Source organism: Heterodontus francisci, chromosome 10, assembly GCF_036365525.1.
Source record: "Heterodontus francisci isolate sHetFra1 chromosome 10, sHetFra1.hap1, whole genome shotgun sequence".
NCBI lineage: Eukaryota > Metazoa > Chordata > Chondrichthyes > Heterodontiformes > Heterodontidae > Heterodontus > Heterodontus francisci.
In genome coordinates, this window is record NC_090380.1 from 78,237,553 (window position 1) to 78,256,049 (window position 18,497).

The 18,497-nt window shown below is 42.0% G+C and overlaps 1 protein-coding gene across 3 annotated transcripts in view; it reads left to right on the forward strand.

Annotated features, from left to right (window-relative positions):
- Window positions 1-18,497, forward strand: part of cfap91 (cilia and flagella associated protein 91) — a 255,903-nt gene that overhangs the window by 50,850 nt on the left and 186,556 nt on the right. For all 3 annotated transcript variants that reach the window (XM_068039945.1, XM_068039947.1, XM_068039946.1), the window contains one exon: window positions 1,333-1,389. In XM_068039945.1, the coding sequence (XP_067896046.1) occupies window positions 1,333-1,389 (57 nt within the window). The remainder of the gene's footprint in view (window positions 1-1,332; window positions 1,390-18,497) is intronic.

Genomic DNA, 18,497 nt, shown 5'->3' on the forward strand with positions numbered 1-18,497 from the left:
TCACATGACCAGCTGGTCTGACCATGTCTGTTTGTGGATTCTCTGGTCAGCCAACCCTGGAATGTCTCTTCTTACACACAATACCTGGTGCTCAAAGTCCATTGTGGGTTAAGTTGGATAAGGGAAGTAACCCCTTTGTCTCCACAAGCACTGTCTGTTAATATTCAAATGTCTTTTCAGACAAGGGCCTGATGATTTTTTTTTGTAAACAAGTCCTTTCTTCACTTTAGCAACAGTTTTCAAATCAATGTTCATATGACAAAATTAATGTGCCTCAGTCTCAACAGGTTGGGGGGGTGGTGCGGTCTGCATGCTTATTGTCTTAATGGAGGGACACCTGGTCCCCTGTAGAAAGAGGAACTCTCTTCTCCTGTTCATGGCCTGCATTAATGCCTCCAGTGCTGCATCAGAGCACATTCTCTCACCTGTTGTGCCATTTCCACTCTATTTCCTGCTCAGCAACTCTTCTGTAACCAGTTTCAGTCCCTGCTGCATCCAGTAAGCACCTCCCCTTTAGGAGGTGCAGTCTGGCTTTAGGTGGTGCCAACTAGCTTTAAGTGGTGCGAGTCTTGCAGGAACTTGGTGCTAGTCTTGTATGCTGCCTGCAACACTATAGCCAAGTGCTAGTTAATCGTGCATCACATCCATTTTCTTCCCCCCCAACATCTCTAACAATACAGGACACCCTCAGTCTAGCTTACATGCTCAAGTCCTGGAGAGGTACTTGATTCTGTAACCTGCTGATAGCAGGCTAGAGGGCTACCAATGGTTTAATATAGCTAAAAGGAATTGTATAAATGCACCTTCTGTGTATAAGGATGCAAAAATATATGTATGCCATATATATTTGCATGCAAACATATCTTGGATGCAGTGGTGTCTGCTATTTTCTAATAAGATGTCTTCTGAAAACAAAGAACTCCAGGTACAGGTATTAGTACCAAGAAAATTTTAGTTTGTTGTTGATTATAACTTGATTCCTGGAAATACACTCAGCCAATTCTCAATTGGACTCCGAGAACAATGTCAAGCAATGGAAGATTATATTTTCATGGGACATGGAGGGAGGAAGATGGAAACCGACCAGATGAGTCCAACTCTGCATTAGTGTACCTCTTGTTGACCATTTGTGGAGTTGTATCACATTGACAAAGGTTAAAAAGAAACCTAGTTGTTTTGCTTTCTTGATTGAGAAAAGAAATTGGGTGGGAAAAGACTTGACGATGAAGAGGGAGAAAGAATTGAAATTTGTTTGAAGTATCTTTCCTTTTTAAATAATGGTTTTTGGTTCATACTAACTTTTAATGGTTACATTTTCTGCTTGCTTTACAGGCCCATTATTCCCTTTGTACAACAGCTATCTGTGAATGCAGTTCTGGAGGTGTCCAAGTAAGTTCATATTACCTTTTTAATGGAAATTTATGGTAACTTTGGTTTGGTGTATAACTGTTTTTCTGGAGGAAGTTGGTAGAAAGGGAAGTAACTGGATCAGTTTCTGTTATTAAGCTAAATAAGTAATTTAATAAGGATTTGCACGAGTTATGATGAAGAGTTAGCAACCAGAAACATTAACTCCATTTCTCTCTCCCCAGATGCTGCCAGACCTGCTGAGTATTTCCAGTATTTATTAAGAATTTGAATGACAGGTTTTAAACCTAGAAACAGAAACTTACTGCTGTTTACTTCGATTTATGGTGATATACTAGGATTTTTGTCAGTAAAATATAACCTAAGAGTATAAGATCATTGTGCAAAGATAAAGGCAGAACAACTAGTTTGATTACCTGGTTTCTGAACAGAAAACCTAGAATTTGTAACCAGCTTAGAACTGATTTTCTGCTTTGGTACTGCATTTGTGATGCATTTACTGATCCAAGATTAGTAGATTCAGCATCATTTCCAGCTAGTACTCTGTTCACACTTTCTAGATGGAAGTGCAATTCTGCTACAACTACAACTTGCATTTATATAGTGCCTTTTATGTAGTAAAACACCCCAAGGCTCTTTACTGGAGGAGTTTCAACCAAAATTTGACACCGAGCCGCATGAAGCGATATTAGAGCCAGTGACCAAAAGCTTGGTTAAAGAGGTAGGTATTAAGGTGCATCTTAAAGGATGAGAAATAGTTATAGAGCTAAGAGGTTTAGGGAGGGAATTCCAGAGTTTAAGCTCTAGGCAGCTGAAGGCACAGCCACCGATGGTGCAGCAATTAAAATTGGGGATGCGCAAGAGCCCAGAATTGGAAGAGCGCAGAGATCTTGGAGAGTTGTAGCGCTGGGCATTATAGAAAAGGGCATGTATGTTACCTGCATGTAATGACACTTGGACAGGCTCCTCTGCAAGAACTTAAAATTAAAATGTTTAGAGAGCACCAATAGGAAAAACATTCCTCTCAAGATTTTAATTAACTCCAGATAGGTTTATAAAGTGCCAAGGAGGTCCAGCAGACACCCTGAGCACTTTGTAAACCAGGTTTGATACCACACTGAAGTTATATTTTATATGCTGTCTATCCCAATCTATGTGACACTATCTCCTTGAGGTAAGTGTCATGTTATTTCCCTCTTGATTGTCCCAGATTATTGTCTGCAAAAGTTTCCCCATCACTGATGTTAAGCTGACTGGCCTCTAATTGCTGGGTTTGCCCTTGTCCCCTTTTTTGTTTAAACAGGGGGTAATATTTACAATCCTCTAGTCCTCTGGATGCACCCCCATATGAATTATATTCAAAATATGAATTATGTCACCAATGATGAGGATTGAAAACATATGCATGAGCAAAACAATGAAATATTATAATGCTGGCTAAAATGTGCATAGTTTAATTTAGAAATCCCAGATAAAGCTGCATATAAAACTTTATTGAAATAAAAGGTTTTAATGGTTGGAGGAGTTACTTATTGCCATTTCAGACTGCACCAGAATTCAGCTGACACATGAGCCAAACAGTTCTGAAGTGCAAGAAAATATATTCAAAATGCAATAAAGGCAATAAATGCCCCATACTTGAAACACACTCATTATGGGATAGTAACTATTCTTAGTATGGGGGAGAAGAAAGATTAGTTCTCCAATAAGACAAATTAAATGAAATTTAAAATTAAAATGGTTCAATAATGAATCGTTATTGTACTTTATTAACACAATTAAACCCAGATCTAAAATAGTGTTTACCAAATTAAACAAATTAAAAATCTCTCAGTTGCTTTATTTTTTAATAGTGTCAGTAACCAGAGGACACTGATTTAAGGTAATTTGCAAAACAAACCAGAAGCGACATGAGCAATGTTCCTGTTAAGCTGCATGAATGCGTGCTTATGCAACATCCTGGAAGGTACTGTGCAGGCCTTCATCCACGTAAATACTGCATGAGTGCGACTGCACCAAAAAAATAAAGGAATCGTGCATTGGAAAAAAACTTGTTGTGTACAACAGTGAAGTTGTAGAGGGAATATTGGGCATGTGGAAGCATTTTTTTTTTACTTAGGGAGTTGTAATCTGGAATACATTTCCTAAAGGGTGGTGGAAGCAGATTCAATAGTAACTTTGAAAAGGGAATTTGATAAATACTTGAAGGGAAAAAAATTACAAGACTATAGGAAAAGTGTGGGGAAATGGGTCTAGTTGGATAGCTCTACCAAAGAGCCTGCTCCTGTGCTGTATCATTCTATGATTCTGTGATAATTCATCTGGAAAGGTATTAAGTCATACAGACCAAAAGGACCAGGTTTGCTCCCAGGTCCACTGATCTCAGCCAGGGCTGAATTGACTTTTTGTTTATTCATGGGATGTGGGAGTCGCTGGCTAGGCCAGCATTTATTTCCCATCCCTAATTACCTTTGAGAAGGTGGTGGTGAGCTGCCTTCTTGAAGTGCTGCATTCTTTGGGGTGTAGGTACACCCACAGTGTTGTTAGGAAGGGAGTTCCAGTGACAGTGAAGGAACGGCGATATAGTTCCAAGACCGGATGATGTGTGCCTTGGAGGGGAACCTGCAGGTGGTGGTGTTCCCATACATCTGCTGCACTTGTCCTAGGTGGTAGAGGTGGTGGGGTTGGAAGGTGCTGTCTAAGGAGCTTTGGTGAGTTGCTGCAGTAAATCTTGTAGATGGTGCACACTACTGCCACTGTGCGTCGGTAGTGTCGGAAGTGACTGTTGAAGGTGGTGGATGGGGTGCCAATCAAGCGGGCTGCTTTGTCCTGGATGGTGTCGAGCTTCTTGTGTTGTTGGAGCTGCACCCATCCAGGCAAGTGAAGGGAATTAGAGTCGTAGAGTCATAGAGTCATACAACATAGAAACAGGCCCTTCAGCCCACTGCGTCCATGCCGACCATAATGCCTATCTATACTAATCCCACCTGCCTGCATTAATTCCATATCCCTCTATGCCTTTCTCATTCAAGTACCTGTAAGATGCCTCTTAAATGTTGCTACTGTTCCTGCCTCCACCACCTCCTCAGGCAGCTCATTCCAGATACCTGCTGTTCTTTGTGTGAAAAATTTACCCCTTTGATCCCCTTTAAACCACCTCCCTCTCACCTTAAATCTATGCTCTCTAGTTTTAGTCACCCCTACCATGGGAAATGGACTCTGGCTACCTACCCTATCTATGCCTCTCATAATTTTATATACCTCTATCATGTCCCCTCTCAGCCTCCTTCGCTCCAGGGAAAACAGACCCAGCCTATCCAATCTCTCTTTATAACTCGAGCCCTAAAACAAGGCAACATCCTTGTGAATCTTTTCTGCACCCTCTCTAGCTTAATCACATCTTTCCTGTAGTGCGGCGACCAGAACTGCACACAGTACTCCAAGTGCGGCCTAACCAACGTTATGTACAACTGTAACATGACGTCCTAACTCTTGTACTCAATGCCTCGGCCGATGAAGGCAAGCATGCCATACGCCTTCTACTTCTATCATACTTCTGACTTGTGCCTTGTAGATGGTGGACAGGCATTGTGCAGTCAAGAGATGAGTTACTTGCTGCAGAATTCCTAGCCTGTAACCTGCTCTTGTAGCCACAGCATTTATGTGGCTGGTCCAGTTCAGTTTCTGGTCATTGCTGACCCCCAGGATGTTGATAGTGGGGGATTCAGCAATGGTAATGCCATGAGCCTCAAGGGGAGATGGTTAGATTCTCTCTTGTTTCAGATGGTTATTGCCCGGCACTTGTGTGGTGCGAATGTTACTTGCCACTCATCAGCCCAAGCCTGGATGTTGCCCAGGTCTTGCTACATCTGGACACTGGCTGCTTCAGTATCTGAGGAGTCACGAATGGTGCTGAACATTGTGCAATCATCACTGAGTGCCCTGAACTAAAAAGAGGAAAAATTAGTTTTCTTTAATAACCTGATTGCTATCAAATCTATTTAGTTTGAAAAGTGTACTTATTTTCACAAGTATACAGGATCGGTTTTGGCTATGATATGCTCCACAGCTAAACAGTATCCCATATCCACTTTCTAGGTTCAGAGATGAAGAATTGTTACTTGGAGGCAAGTTATCAGAGAGTAGACAGTTCCTGCTAACTCATACACCAACAAGACTCAATTCCTTCAAGAGAAAATGAGGGGAAACTGACAAAAGCTATTGGAGCAAATTTTAAAAATGCAAGTAGATTTTGATGGTTAGCAGACAATGCCTTCTTAAGCTGATTTAAATACACAGTTTTCCCTTTCTGTGTGCAGTTTTGTCTGTATGTGTCAGCCTTACCTCAATGGTAGGGCTTATGCTTTTGTCAAGCGTCATGGGTTCAAGCCCCACTCCTGAGACTTAAACACTGTTGTGCCTAATATGCACTTACTCTTAAAGAATCCACGGAATCCAATTGGTGAAAGGTTTATCAATATTTTATTCACACACTAAATCATCAAGTACAAGCTCTCACTAACTTGCACAGTATCAAGAATCATCACAGTACAAGTTCTCACAACTTGCACAGTATACTACCTGCCAAGGCACGAGGTGATCATTCTCGGACTTGCGGCTGCTCTCCTGTTCTCTGAGCCCTTGGCTCAGGGTATCTTCTCGAGTGTTCTTCCCCAGGGTTCTCGTGCCTTCCTAGTTTCAGTCAGGGATTAAATCTTGTTTCCAAGACCCTCCCCTCTTACTTACTCATAGGGGTCTGGTATAAGGACAATTCCTTATTTGGCTCAGTGAGAACCTGTTCAACATTTTACAGTTTCCCATTATGAGTCTAATCATATCTGGTGTCCATGGCGACTCCTTTATCTGCTGCATGCAAGGACAGTGTCTGGGATCATCAATATGTCTTTTTTATACTGTCTACAATTCTTCAACCATCTGTGTGCTGTGGCCCCTTTCTACCCAGCCCCCCCTATGCTTTAACAAGCTGTTCATCGTTGTGTGACTAGCCCCTTTGTTTCAACTAAATTCTTATGTGTTTTTACTGAGTCTACAGTCCCCCCTTTGATCCTACAGGGCTATGCCCAAGGGATCACACTCTCATTTCTCTTAGGTAGTACACTTGTGCAATTACAATTTCATTTTCAAAGCAAAAGCATATGCACTGTAATGTTAAAGAAAGCACAATTTAAGCATCACTATTACATAAACAATCACTTGTGCGAACATAATACCATCGCAATTTCATTTTTGGAGTAGATTATCATTCATTAATTGATTTTAAGTATATATGAATAGGTTATACCCTCGTGGTTACATAACTAATCGTCTATCTTTTTATAGAGCAAGTTTGAATATTGATTGCCTTTAAGGTAGCTGTCCAACCTGTGTTCATACATCCTCTCACATTGCTCAATTAATTTCTTAAGTTTCCAAATTAAGTATGTCACATATATCACCATGATACCCGAAACCACTATCAGGACATGGGAAATAATTCTAAACCAGGGGTGTACCTGCACGTTTGACCCCCAGTTTCATAAGTTCTTCCACCAAGTAGAATCATTTATCTCGTCAATCTCATCCTGTAGCTGCTTCGCCAGTTGTCCAGATTCTAGTACACTACAGCAATGGCTTCTAGCTGCTGTCTCTCTTTATCCAAGCGCGTGGGCAATGGCTGAGTAGTATATTTGTATTCCCAGAGGTAATTTATCAAGTCCTCCTTAATACTTTCTGTCACAGTTATCGTTTCTGTCTTTCGTTTATGTATGTCTACCAACTCCATCTTTCCTACTCTGGTTGGTATTTGTGGGTTGAAACAGAACGTACTGTTGCTCATTGGACAAGTTCGGTTATGTCTATACTGGTACTCCTTCCCCGTGGTGGTTAAGCAATATCTCCCCTTTCCCATATAGGCGACATGGGTTAGCCCTGACAGTGTCCTAGTCTCCATGGTGCAATTTACAGTGGCATTAAATCCACATTTTGACTCTGCTGTTTTATATATAGGATGAGGACATATGACCACCTGGTTTTCCAGACTACAGTCAGACAATGTTGTTCCAACTATCTCTTTTCCAATTTCCACAACATAGGGTAATATATCATAGTATTTTATGTAATCTTTTCCCCTTATCACCCCTATATTTTCTACTTCATATAATTGCATCCCTAACTTATCTCTCAGAATTACAGGTATTCCCAATACTACTCCAATACTTATAGATCTTGTATTTACACACTCCTGACCTTTCCAGACCTTAAGTTTTCTGAATTGGCACCTGGTAATTTTATCATTTGTGTGACTAGCTAAGAACTCCAACTCGGTGTCATTTATCCAAACTGGCACCTGTCCAGCATCAGTTTGTCTCAAATTTTCCCGAGTTTGTTCTAACATCCACGAACTATATGTACTACAAACACTTTCATTATTTGAAATATCATGGACCTCCTTTACCTTTTCTATTATATCATTAATAGTATGAGCATGACCTTCCAGTACTCTCACCAGTCCTGTCACTGTGTTCGTCAAATCCTGCCCTACTTTAGCTACACCACTCTGTCCCTTTTGTTCCTTTTTCAAAATATCCTTTACTAATTGACTGAGAGTTCTAACCTTCTGGTCCACATTTTCCAAATCTATAGTATTGACAATTGAAGTTCCCGTATTGAATACTGTGTCTGCGTCGTTCACTAAACTATGTTTACGTCTCTCTCCCTTTATTATTCCGTCATCACCAAATTCTTGTCCCACCAATTGTTGCAGTAACACATTGTACAACTCTCGGGTCTTCTCAGGGCACCAGTCAGGTAGCTGGATATCTGAGATATTCAATATTACTGGTACCAACTCATGCTGTATGTTATCATATATAATTTTATTACTTTTTATTATCACAAGTCCATTTTCTGATCCTGCAGTTAAGGCAGGGCAAGGGATATCAGTCACTTGTGGCTGCTGTGTCGTAATCTTACTCGTTGGTAATTCGGACGTGGGGGTTGGTTCTTCTTGTCCATTTAATCTTACGACCTGGAATAGGAACTGTCCTTTTTTATTTTCCCCAATACAATAGAGCCAATAGCCCCTATCGTTGTGTGGTTTCACACATATTGATCGGTTTTCACAGTCTTTATCATCGCACTGCCATACAGGGAACTCGGGGGCCTCCTGGTGGGTCCCTTAAGATGGTACCTTTTAGGCATTTGATACATACCCACTATCCGATAGTAACGTTTACAAGACCCACCGCAATTCGTCCCTGAGTCTGGGACTTCCATCCTCCTGTACATGTAATCCACACCCTGTCTGCCTAATCCCGTCCTCCCCTGTAGAGGAACGATCAACAAAAATTTTGATTGCTGGTTTGATTGCAGACTCCTTCCCTTGTACACCCCACAATGATTTTGACACAAAAAGTCCCTTGAGGGCCTTTGCTGTCAAAACCTGACACTCATGGGGTTTGCCCTGGTAGATTAAATTGTCCGCCAGGCATGTAGTAGTTCCTTTTCAGGAGATCCTATAAAGGGTTGCCTTTAAGGCAAATCCATCCATATGGTTCCTGCAATACCTAACAAGGCCCAAAAATGATCTCAGAGCCTGAATATCTTGTGGTAGGGGGAGTTTGAGGATTGTCTGTAGTCGCATCTGCTCTACCTCATGCTTTCCCCGTGTTATTACTATTCCCAAATAGGAAACCTTTTCCTTCATTATCTGTGCCTTTTTAGGCTTAACTTTCACTCCGACCCTTCAGAGGAGTCGAAGGAGCTCCTCCTTACTCTGTGTCAACCGCTGGTGGAATATCGACAGACTATTATGAAATCGCTGGGGGAGACATGTCCAGGTGAACTGTTGTCCCTGGAACATAAACGCAAATTTATATTGACACTCTTGTGCCAGCGGTATGGACCAGAACCCATAGCTAATGTCCGACACAGTAAACCACTTAGACTGTTTTTTGTTTTTTTTTTGTTTTCTAAAACTTTGTTTGTCCTCTTAAATATAAGATACATTTCCCTTTGAGTGCTTTAAATAACCACTCATATCAATTAAATTTTGTTTATCAATTCCATTTTCTTATGCCCAGACTTGGTGGTATTGCATTTTTTTTTACATTAAAGACAGAAGTGCTTGCAACTATCTCTCCTTCTCAAGCACTTTGTCTCATTGATAAAGATGCTGTGACATTTTATGTCTGCAATTAAGTTCTTAAATTCTTAAAGCTGCTGGATCTCTTGCTGTGGCATCAGTTCTCATGTGGCCTTGGAACCTAGCATCACCTGCTTAAAAAAAAAAGAAAGAATTCATTCTGGCTCTGCCCCTAAGCCCAATGGATTAATTTGTCCAATTATATCTGTCAATTTAGAAATGTAAGATTTAATAATGTCCAATATATATAAATTTTACTCTCAGCAATGCAAAAATTGTGTGGGGGATTAAATGGAAAAACAATAGCTGCAGCAGGGTTAATTTCTTTGTCTCCAAGGAGGCGGAACAAAACATTCTCAGCTGTGTCACTTTAGATAACCTTTTTTTTCTGATCAAAAAGACCTACACACCATTTTAAACTTTTTTCCAATCCTTTTGGTACCTTAGGGTTTGAAAATAACAAAATAGTTAATAACATTATCAGCTTCAAAGGAAAGCATCTCCATCAGGAAAATCAACATTTTAGATTAAACTGTAATTGTTTTCAAACTTTTAGCAACTTTTGTAAGAGGTTTCTAATCCCAGGAGTTTTTATAACAAAGATGATTCCAAATTCCAATTCACTGCAATAAATATTTAAATATCAAAACTGCCAATGTTATTTGAATGAGTCTTGTGTCCAGAATTAAAGACTCCCCCAAAACTTGACATAATAAACTTGAAAGTTCATTGTGGCCACAAATGAAATTTCCAGTTTTTTCAACTTAACAGGTCAATTAATCTTAATATTATAAACTTAATTCAGACTTATTAACTTATAATACTTACGAACTGCACACAGAACAGAATAGCACGTGCTTTTTTTAAAGATAGGTAAATTACGTCGTTTCTCTTGTTCTTTCTTCGTGCACCTTTTCAAATGACGGTAATAAAATTAAAAACTAAAGAAAAAGTTATTTAACATTCTTAAAACAGAAGATTTAACACCAGCTTCTCAAACAAACTTTAAACAGACAGAATCTTTCCCATATCTCCTCTGTTTATCCTTCTCTCCCTTAAATCAAAATCTAATTCCTGACATTTGCTACTTAAACAGTCAGTAAAACATGTCTTTAATTTAAACTGGGAAAAAAAGAACAGATTTTAAACTGGAACTCCAATTAAAACAATGTTCTAAACTTCAAATTGGATTTCTGCCAGACATCTTCAGACCTTCAAGGCTGAAGCTTATCTCTTAGAAAATTGTTCATTGCCTTTGCAATGTTGTTCATTGCAGAACCAACTTTTAAAATAAAAATAAAACTTTAACTTAAAATATAATTCAGTTTTATATTCAATTCCTGGGTGCACAACCTTAAATTGAAATGAATACGCTCAACAATCACTTTTCACACTCGTTCAATTTCAAACAACTTTAGAAAATTGATTCCTGTAAGGTTCCCACAAAATATACACGTGTAAAGATAGAAAAAGTAACAGACTCATCATTATGGCCAGACAACAAAGAGTTAATTCTACAGAACACAAACTGCACATCCCAAGCATATTCATTTCATTTGTAGAAGCTTCCAACATTCACACATTCAAATCAAAAAACACAGTAACTTGTTTTTACTCACTTGAAATTTCACTAAAACATAGTCTTTTTAGTTGGGCAGAGAAATGGCAGATGGAGTTCAATCAGGGCAAATGCGAGGTGATGCATTTTGGAAGATCCAATTCAAGAGTGAACTATACAGTAAATGGAAAAGTCCTGGGGAAAATTGATGTCCAGAGAGATTTAGGTGTTCAGGTCCACTGTTCCCTGAAGGTGGCAACGCAGGTAAATAGAGTGGTCAAGAAGGCATACGGCATGCTTTCCTTCATCGGACGGGGTATTGAGTACAAGAGTTGGCAGGTCATGTTACAGTTGTATAGGACTTTGGTTCGGCCACATTTGGAATACTGCGTGCAGTTCTGATCGCCACATTACCAAAAGGATGTGGATGCTTTGGAGAGGGTGCAGAGGAGGTTCACCAGGATGTTGCCTGGTATGGAGGGCGCTAGCTATGAAGAGAGGTTGAGTAGATTAGGATTATTTTCATTAGAAAGACAGAGGTTGAGGGGGGACCTGATTGAGGTGTACAAAATCATGAGAGGTATAGACAGGGTGGATAGCGAGAGGCTTTTTCCCAGAGTGGGGGATTCAATTACTAGAGGACACGAGTTCAAAGTGAAAGGGGAAAAGTTTAGGGGGGATATGCGTGGAAAGTTCTTTACGCAGAGGGTGGTGGGTGCCTGGAACGCGTTGCCAGCGGAGGTGGTAGATGCGGGCACGATGGCGTCTTTTAAGATGTATCTAGACAGATACATGAATGGGCAGGGAGAAAAGAGATACAGAACCTTAGAAAATAGGCGACATGTTTAGAGAGAGGATCTGGATCGGCGCAGGCTTGGAGGGCCAAAGGGCCTGTTCCTGTGCTGTAATTATCTTTGTTCTTTGTTTTGTTCTTTATGTCACTCTGCCATAAACTTTGTTTTTAGTTTTTTAGTTTTAGAGATACAGCACTGAAACAGGCCCTTTGGCCCACCGGGTCTGTACCGACCATCAACCACCCATTTATACTAATCCTACACTAATCCCATATCCCTACCACATCCCCACCTGTCCCTATATTTCCCTACCACCTACCTATACTAGGGGCAATTTATAATGGCCAATTTACCTATCAACCTGCAAGTCTTTGGCATGTGGGAGGAAACCGGAGCACCCGGAGGAAACCCACGCAGACACAGGGAGAACTTGCAAACTCCATATAGGCAGTACCCAGAATTGAACCCGGGTTGCTGGAGCTGTGAGGCTGCGGTGCTAACCACTCATGGAGCCCTCTGGCCTTATCTGCCAAATTGGCCCGATTAAAATCGTCATTGTCATCATCCTCCCTATCCACAAAAGCGCATATTATGCCCCTCTGTGCTGAGAGTTGACTGTAGTTTACGTGTCTCCTGACATTTGGTATGATCCGCTGACTGGTACACCCGCTCCTTCTGTGAGCGGTGCAGAAGCGTCAATGCGGTCTGTAAGTCAGAGCATTTCTGTTCTGCTCCTGTGAGCTGTTCCTTTGCCTTGTCTGCTTCCCTCACAGCCTTATTATGACTGTACTCAGCCTTTTCGGCCTGAGACTGGAATTGGATTAAATGCACTACCTGTGCTGAACTAACTGTTTCTGCCTTCGAGGCTCTATCATGCCACTCATTCTTTTCTTTTTCTGACTTTTGCAACTCCTGCTTCAATCTTTCAACTTCACTCTCTTTTTCATCTAATTCCCTCATACAAGCAGTGGCTTTCACTAACTTAGGCGCCCATTTGGCTTGGTGGGTATGCATATGCTCCCAATGCTGTACCCCAATGGACCCCTCGCCCATGTACTGTTTAACTGCAAACTCTATCCACGAGGGCCACTTGCCCTTCAAATATTTCCGGAGTTCCAACTCCCACTCTGGCCTGGCCAGGGCCATAATTACTCAAAGGTTCACCATTCCGATCTGTCAGACTTGTAACTTTGTTTATAAATTAGTTTGAACTCTGCGAGACTATTCAAAATAACTTGAAATAGCACTACATCCGAGTCCCTGTTCGGGCGCCAATTATGTTGTGCCTAATACGCACTCTACTCTTAAAGAATCCGTGGAATCCAATTGGTGAAAGGTATATCAATATTTTATTCACACTCTAAATCATCAAGTACAAGCTCTCATTAACTTGCATAGTATCAAGAATCATCAAAGTACAAGCTCTCACTACTTGCACAGTATACTACCCGCCAAGGGATGATGTGATCAGTCTCGGAATTGCGGCCGCTGTCCTGTTCTCTGAGCTCTTGGCTCAGGGTATCTTCTCGCGTGTTCTTCCCCAGGGTTCTCGTGCCTTTCCCAGTTTCAGTCAGGGGTTAAATCTTGTTTCCAGACCCTCCCCTCTTATTTACTCATAGAGGTCTGGTATAATAACGTAATGATAATTCTTTATTTGGCTCAGTGAGAACCTGTTCACCATTTTACAGTTTCCCATTTTCTGCTATGAGTCTAATCATATCTGCTGTCCATGACGACTCCTTTATCTGCTACGTGCAAGGACAGTGTCTGGGATCATCAATACGTCTTTTCTATACTGTCTACAATTTCTCGACCATCCGTGTGCTGTGGCCCCTTTCTACCCAGCCCCCCTATGCTTTAACACATTGTTCATTGTTGTGTGACTAGCCCCTTTGTTTCAACTAAGTTCTTATGTGTTTTTACTGTATGTGTTTTTACTGGGTCTACAACACTTAGTCAGGCTGCCACTTCAATGCAGTACTGAGGGAGTGCTAGACTGTTGAAGATTCTATCTTTTGGATAAGTCATTAAATCAAGGCCCAATTGACCCTTGCAGTTGGACAAAAATGATCTCATAGCAATATTCAAGGAAGAAAAAGGGGTTCTCTCAGTGTCCTGCTCAACACTTGTCCATCAACTAACAACTTTAAAATAAAACAGATTATCTGGAGCAGCGGGAACACAATGAGACCAGCGGGTATAAATAGCGGTGGCCGAGTGAGAACAGCAACATTCGTGAAAACATTCCGGCAATAGCAATGAAGACTTGTGCTCCAGAACCAGCTGTGACCCTAGCAAAGCTGTTCCAGTACAGCTACAACACTGGCCTCTACCCGGCAATGTGGAAAATTGCCCAGGTATGTCGTGTGCGCAAAAAGCAGGACAAATCCAACCCGGCCAATTACCGCCCTATCAGTCTACTCCCGATCATCAGCAAAGCGATAAAAGGGGTTGTCAACAGCGCTATCCAGTGGGACTTGCTCAGTAATAACCTGCTCACTGACACTCAGTTTGGGTTCCGTCAGGGCCACTCAGCTCCTGACCTCTTACAGGCTTGGTCCAAACATGGACCAAAGAACTGAACTCCCAAAGTGAGGTGAGAGTGACTGCCCTTGACATCAAGGCGGCAATTGAACGAGTATGGCATCAAGGAGCCCTAGCAAAACTGGAGTCAATGGGAATCGGGAGGGGGGGAACTCTCCACTGGTTGGAGTCATACCTACCACAAAGAAAGGTGGTTGTGGTTGTTGGAGGTCAATCATCTCAGTCCCAGGATATCACTGCAGAGTTTCTCAGGATGGTGTCCTAGGCCCAACCATCTTCAGCTGCTTCATCAATGACCTTCCCTCCATAATAAGGTCAGAAGTGGGGATGTTTGCTGATGATTGCACATTGTTCAGCACAATTCGCAACTCTTCAGATACTGAAGCAGCCCATATCCATTTGCAGCAAGACCTGGACAACATGCGGGCTTGGGCTGATAAGTGGCAAGTAACATTCGCGCCACACAAGTGCCAGCCAATGACCATCTCAAACAAGACAGAATTTAACTATCTCCCCTTGACATTCAATGGCATTATCATCACTGAATCCCCCACTATCAACATCCTGGGGGTCACCATTGACCGGAAAATGAACTAGACCAGCCACATAAATGCTGTGGCTACAAGAGTAGGTTAGAGGCTAAAAATCCTGAGGCAAGTAACTCACCTCGTGTCTCCCCAGTGTCTGCCCACCAGCTACAAGACACCAATCAGGAGTGTGATGGAATGCTGTCCACTTGCCTGGATGGGTGCAGCTCCAACAACACTCAAGAAGCTTGACAGCGTCCAGGACAAAGCAGCCCGCTTTGATTGTCACCCCATCCACCACCTTGAACATTCAGTCCCTTCACCATCTACAAGATGCACTGCAGCAACTCACCAAGGCTCTTTTGACAGCACCTTCCAAACCCGCAACCTGTACCATCTAGAAGGACAGGTGCAGCGGATGCATGGAAACACCACCACCTGCAAGTTCCCTTCCAAGCCACACATCATCCGGTCTCGGAACTATATTGCCATTCCTTCACTACTGCTGGGTCAAGATCCTAGAACTCCCTCCATAACAGCACTGTGGGTGTACCTGCACTCTAAGGACTGCAGCGGTTCAAGAAGGCAGCTCACCACCACCTTCTCAAGGGCAGTTAGGGATGGGCAATAAATGCTGGCCTAGCCGGAGATGCCCAAATCCCCCAGAGCGAGACCAGCAGCAGGAACACAATGAGACTGGCGGGTATAAAGAGCGGCGGCAGAGCAAAGCGAGACCAGCAGCGGGAACACAGCGCGACAGCGGGAATAAAGAGCGGCGGCAGAGAAGAGCGAGACAAGCAGCGGGAACACAGCGAGACAGCAGGAATAAAGAGCGGCAGCAGAGCATGCTTGAATGAGGAAAAAAAAGCGTGATATCACAGGAAAATAGGTAAGTAATTGGTTGGGGGCTTTTCTCCTCTTTTTCTCTCTCTAAACTAGGGCATTTGTTCAAACCAGGAGCCGTGAAATTAAGGCATTAAAACATTTCAATCAGGCTAAGTATATCGGTAAGTAAATTCATATGAATATGAGTGCAGAGCAGGTCTAGAAGCATTCATTAAAATTAATAGCTTTAATAAGGTAGCAACATTTTTTTATTCTTTCATGAGATGTGGGTGTCACTGACAGGGCAGCATTTGTTGCCCATCCCTAATTGCCATTGAGCTGAGTGACTTGCTAGGCCATTTCAGAGGGAATTAAGAGTCAACCACATTGCTGTGGGTCTGGAGATACTTGTAGGTCAGACCGGGTAAGGACAGCAGATTTCCTTCCCTAAAGGACATTAATGAACCAAATGCGTTTTTACAACAATCGGTGATTGTTTCATGGTACCACGACTGAAACAAGCTTTCAATTCCAGATTTTTTTATTTATTAATTGAATTTTTTAATTAATTGAATTTAAATCCCACCAATTGCTATGGTGGGATTTAAAACCATGTCCCCAGAGCATTAGCCTGGGCCTCTGGATTACTTGTCTAGTGACATTACTACTATACCACCCTCTCCCCTAGTAGTAGATAGTAGAAGAGGGAATAGAGGCTATTTATTTTAGATTTGATCAAATAATTAGTATAAAAACTAAAAACTAAGGCCAATTTGATAATTTAGCATATAATTAAAATCAATGCTCAATTAATCAATCAGATCGAGGGGGTAAAGTTAAAAATTAAATCATAGGGGATAGTAAAACTAGAGGTCTGAAGTTTTCAGTAAGTTAAAATCTTAGATTTTTAGAGAATGAGAATTGAGTAAAAAAATTTCTGTTAACCTCCCTATAAAATAAAATGATGCCAGCACAAGCAAAGCAGCTGATGGGTGAGTAGCTAATGAGTCTTTTTTTATTTAAGTTGTAAGTTCAATAGTCTAATAAATAGAGGCATGGCAGGGCAGCTCAAAACCCAAGGAGTGTGCCTCCTGTTCCATGTGGGAGCTCCAGGACGCATTTCGTGTCCTGGATAATCACACGTGCAGGAAGTGTCTTCAGCTGCAGCAGCTCGAGCTCCAGATCTTGCAACTGTAGCAGCAGGCGTCACTGTGGCACATCTGTGAGGTTGACAGTTTCGTGGATAGCATGTTTATAGATGTGATCACCCACCCAACTTAAAGGTATGCAGGCAGAGAGGGAATAGGTGACCGCCAGGCAATCAGAAGGACCAGGAAGGCAGTGCAGGAGTCCCCTGAGTGCATCTCGCTCTCCAACCAGTATTCCATTCAGAATGCTGGAGAGTGATGGTTCCTCTGGGGTGTGCAGCCAGAGCCCAGTCCACAGCACCGTGGCTGGCTCAGCTGTACAAGGAGCAGAGGAAGATTGGAAAAGCAAAAGTGATAAGTGGTTAGAGGAAGACAGGTGTTTCTGCAGCTGCAGACATGAATCCAGGATGATATGTTACCTTCATGGTGCCAGGGTCAAGGATGTCACTGAGCAGCTGCTGAGAACTCGAAGGGGGATCGTAAACAGCCTGCAGTCATGGTCCATATCAGTACCACCGACAGAGGGAGAAAGAGGGATGATGTCCTGCAGGCAGAGTTTAGGAAGCTTGGAAAGTACAGTAAGCAGGATCTCAAAGATCATAATATTTGGATTATTCTTAGTATCACCCACAATTAATAGAAAAGGAGGATAGAGCAGATGAATGCATGGTTGAAGAGATGGTGCAGGAAAGAGGGCTTTAGATTACTGGGACATTGGGTCCGGTTCTGGGTGCAATGGGACCTGTACAGGCCAGATGGTTTACACCGGAACAGAGCCAGGACCAATGTCTTTGCGGGGCGATTTGCTAGTGCTATTGGGGAGGGTTTAAACTAACTTAGCAGAGGTGTGGGAGCCAGTAGGTAATAGAGAGCAAAAACAAAGTGCACAGTGAATTGGGAAAGACAGATAGCACTAGAGTAGGAAATAGCAAAGTATTAGGTGGGGTCAGAATAAGAGGGAATGTAATGAGATCTAAATTAGGTTTACTGTGCATGTATGTGAATACACCGAATGTGATAAATAAGGTTAGTGAGCTGTAGGTGCAGATAGCCACGTGGAAATATGATGTTGTAGTGATGACTGAGACCTGATCAAAAAAGGGCTAGATTGGATACTAAATATTCCTGGATATACAAGGTATTCAGGAAAGGTAGGGCAGGAAAGAAAGGAGGAGGGATAGCAGTATTGAATAAGGAGAACATTACACACTGGTGAGAGAGGATGTTCTAGAGGGGTCAAGGACAGAATTGAGCTAAGAAGCAATTGAGGTATCATTACATTTCTGGATGTATTCTATAGGCCACCAACTAGTGGGAAAGATATAGAGGAACACATTTGCAAGAAAATTAGAGAGAGGTGCAAGAATTATAGGGTAGTTATATTGGGGGAATTTAATTATTCTAATATATACTGGGATAGTAATCGTGTAAAGGGAGGCGAGGGGCAAGAGTTTCTAGACTGTGTTTAGGAGAATTTTCTACATCAGTATGTTTCCAGTCCAACCAGGAAGGAGACATTGCTGGATCTGCTTCTGGGGAATGGGGTGAATCAAGTGTCAGTAGGGGAACATTTAGGGGACAGCGACCATT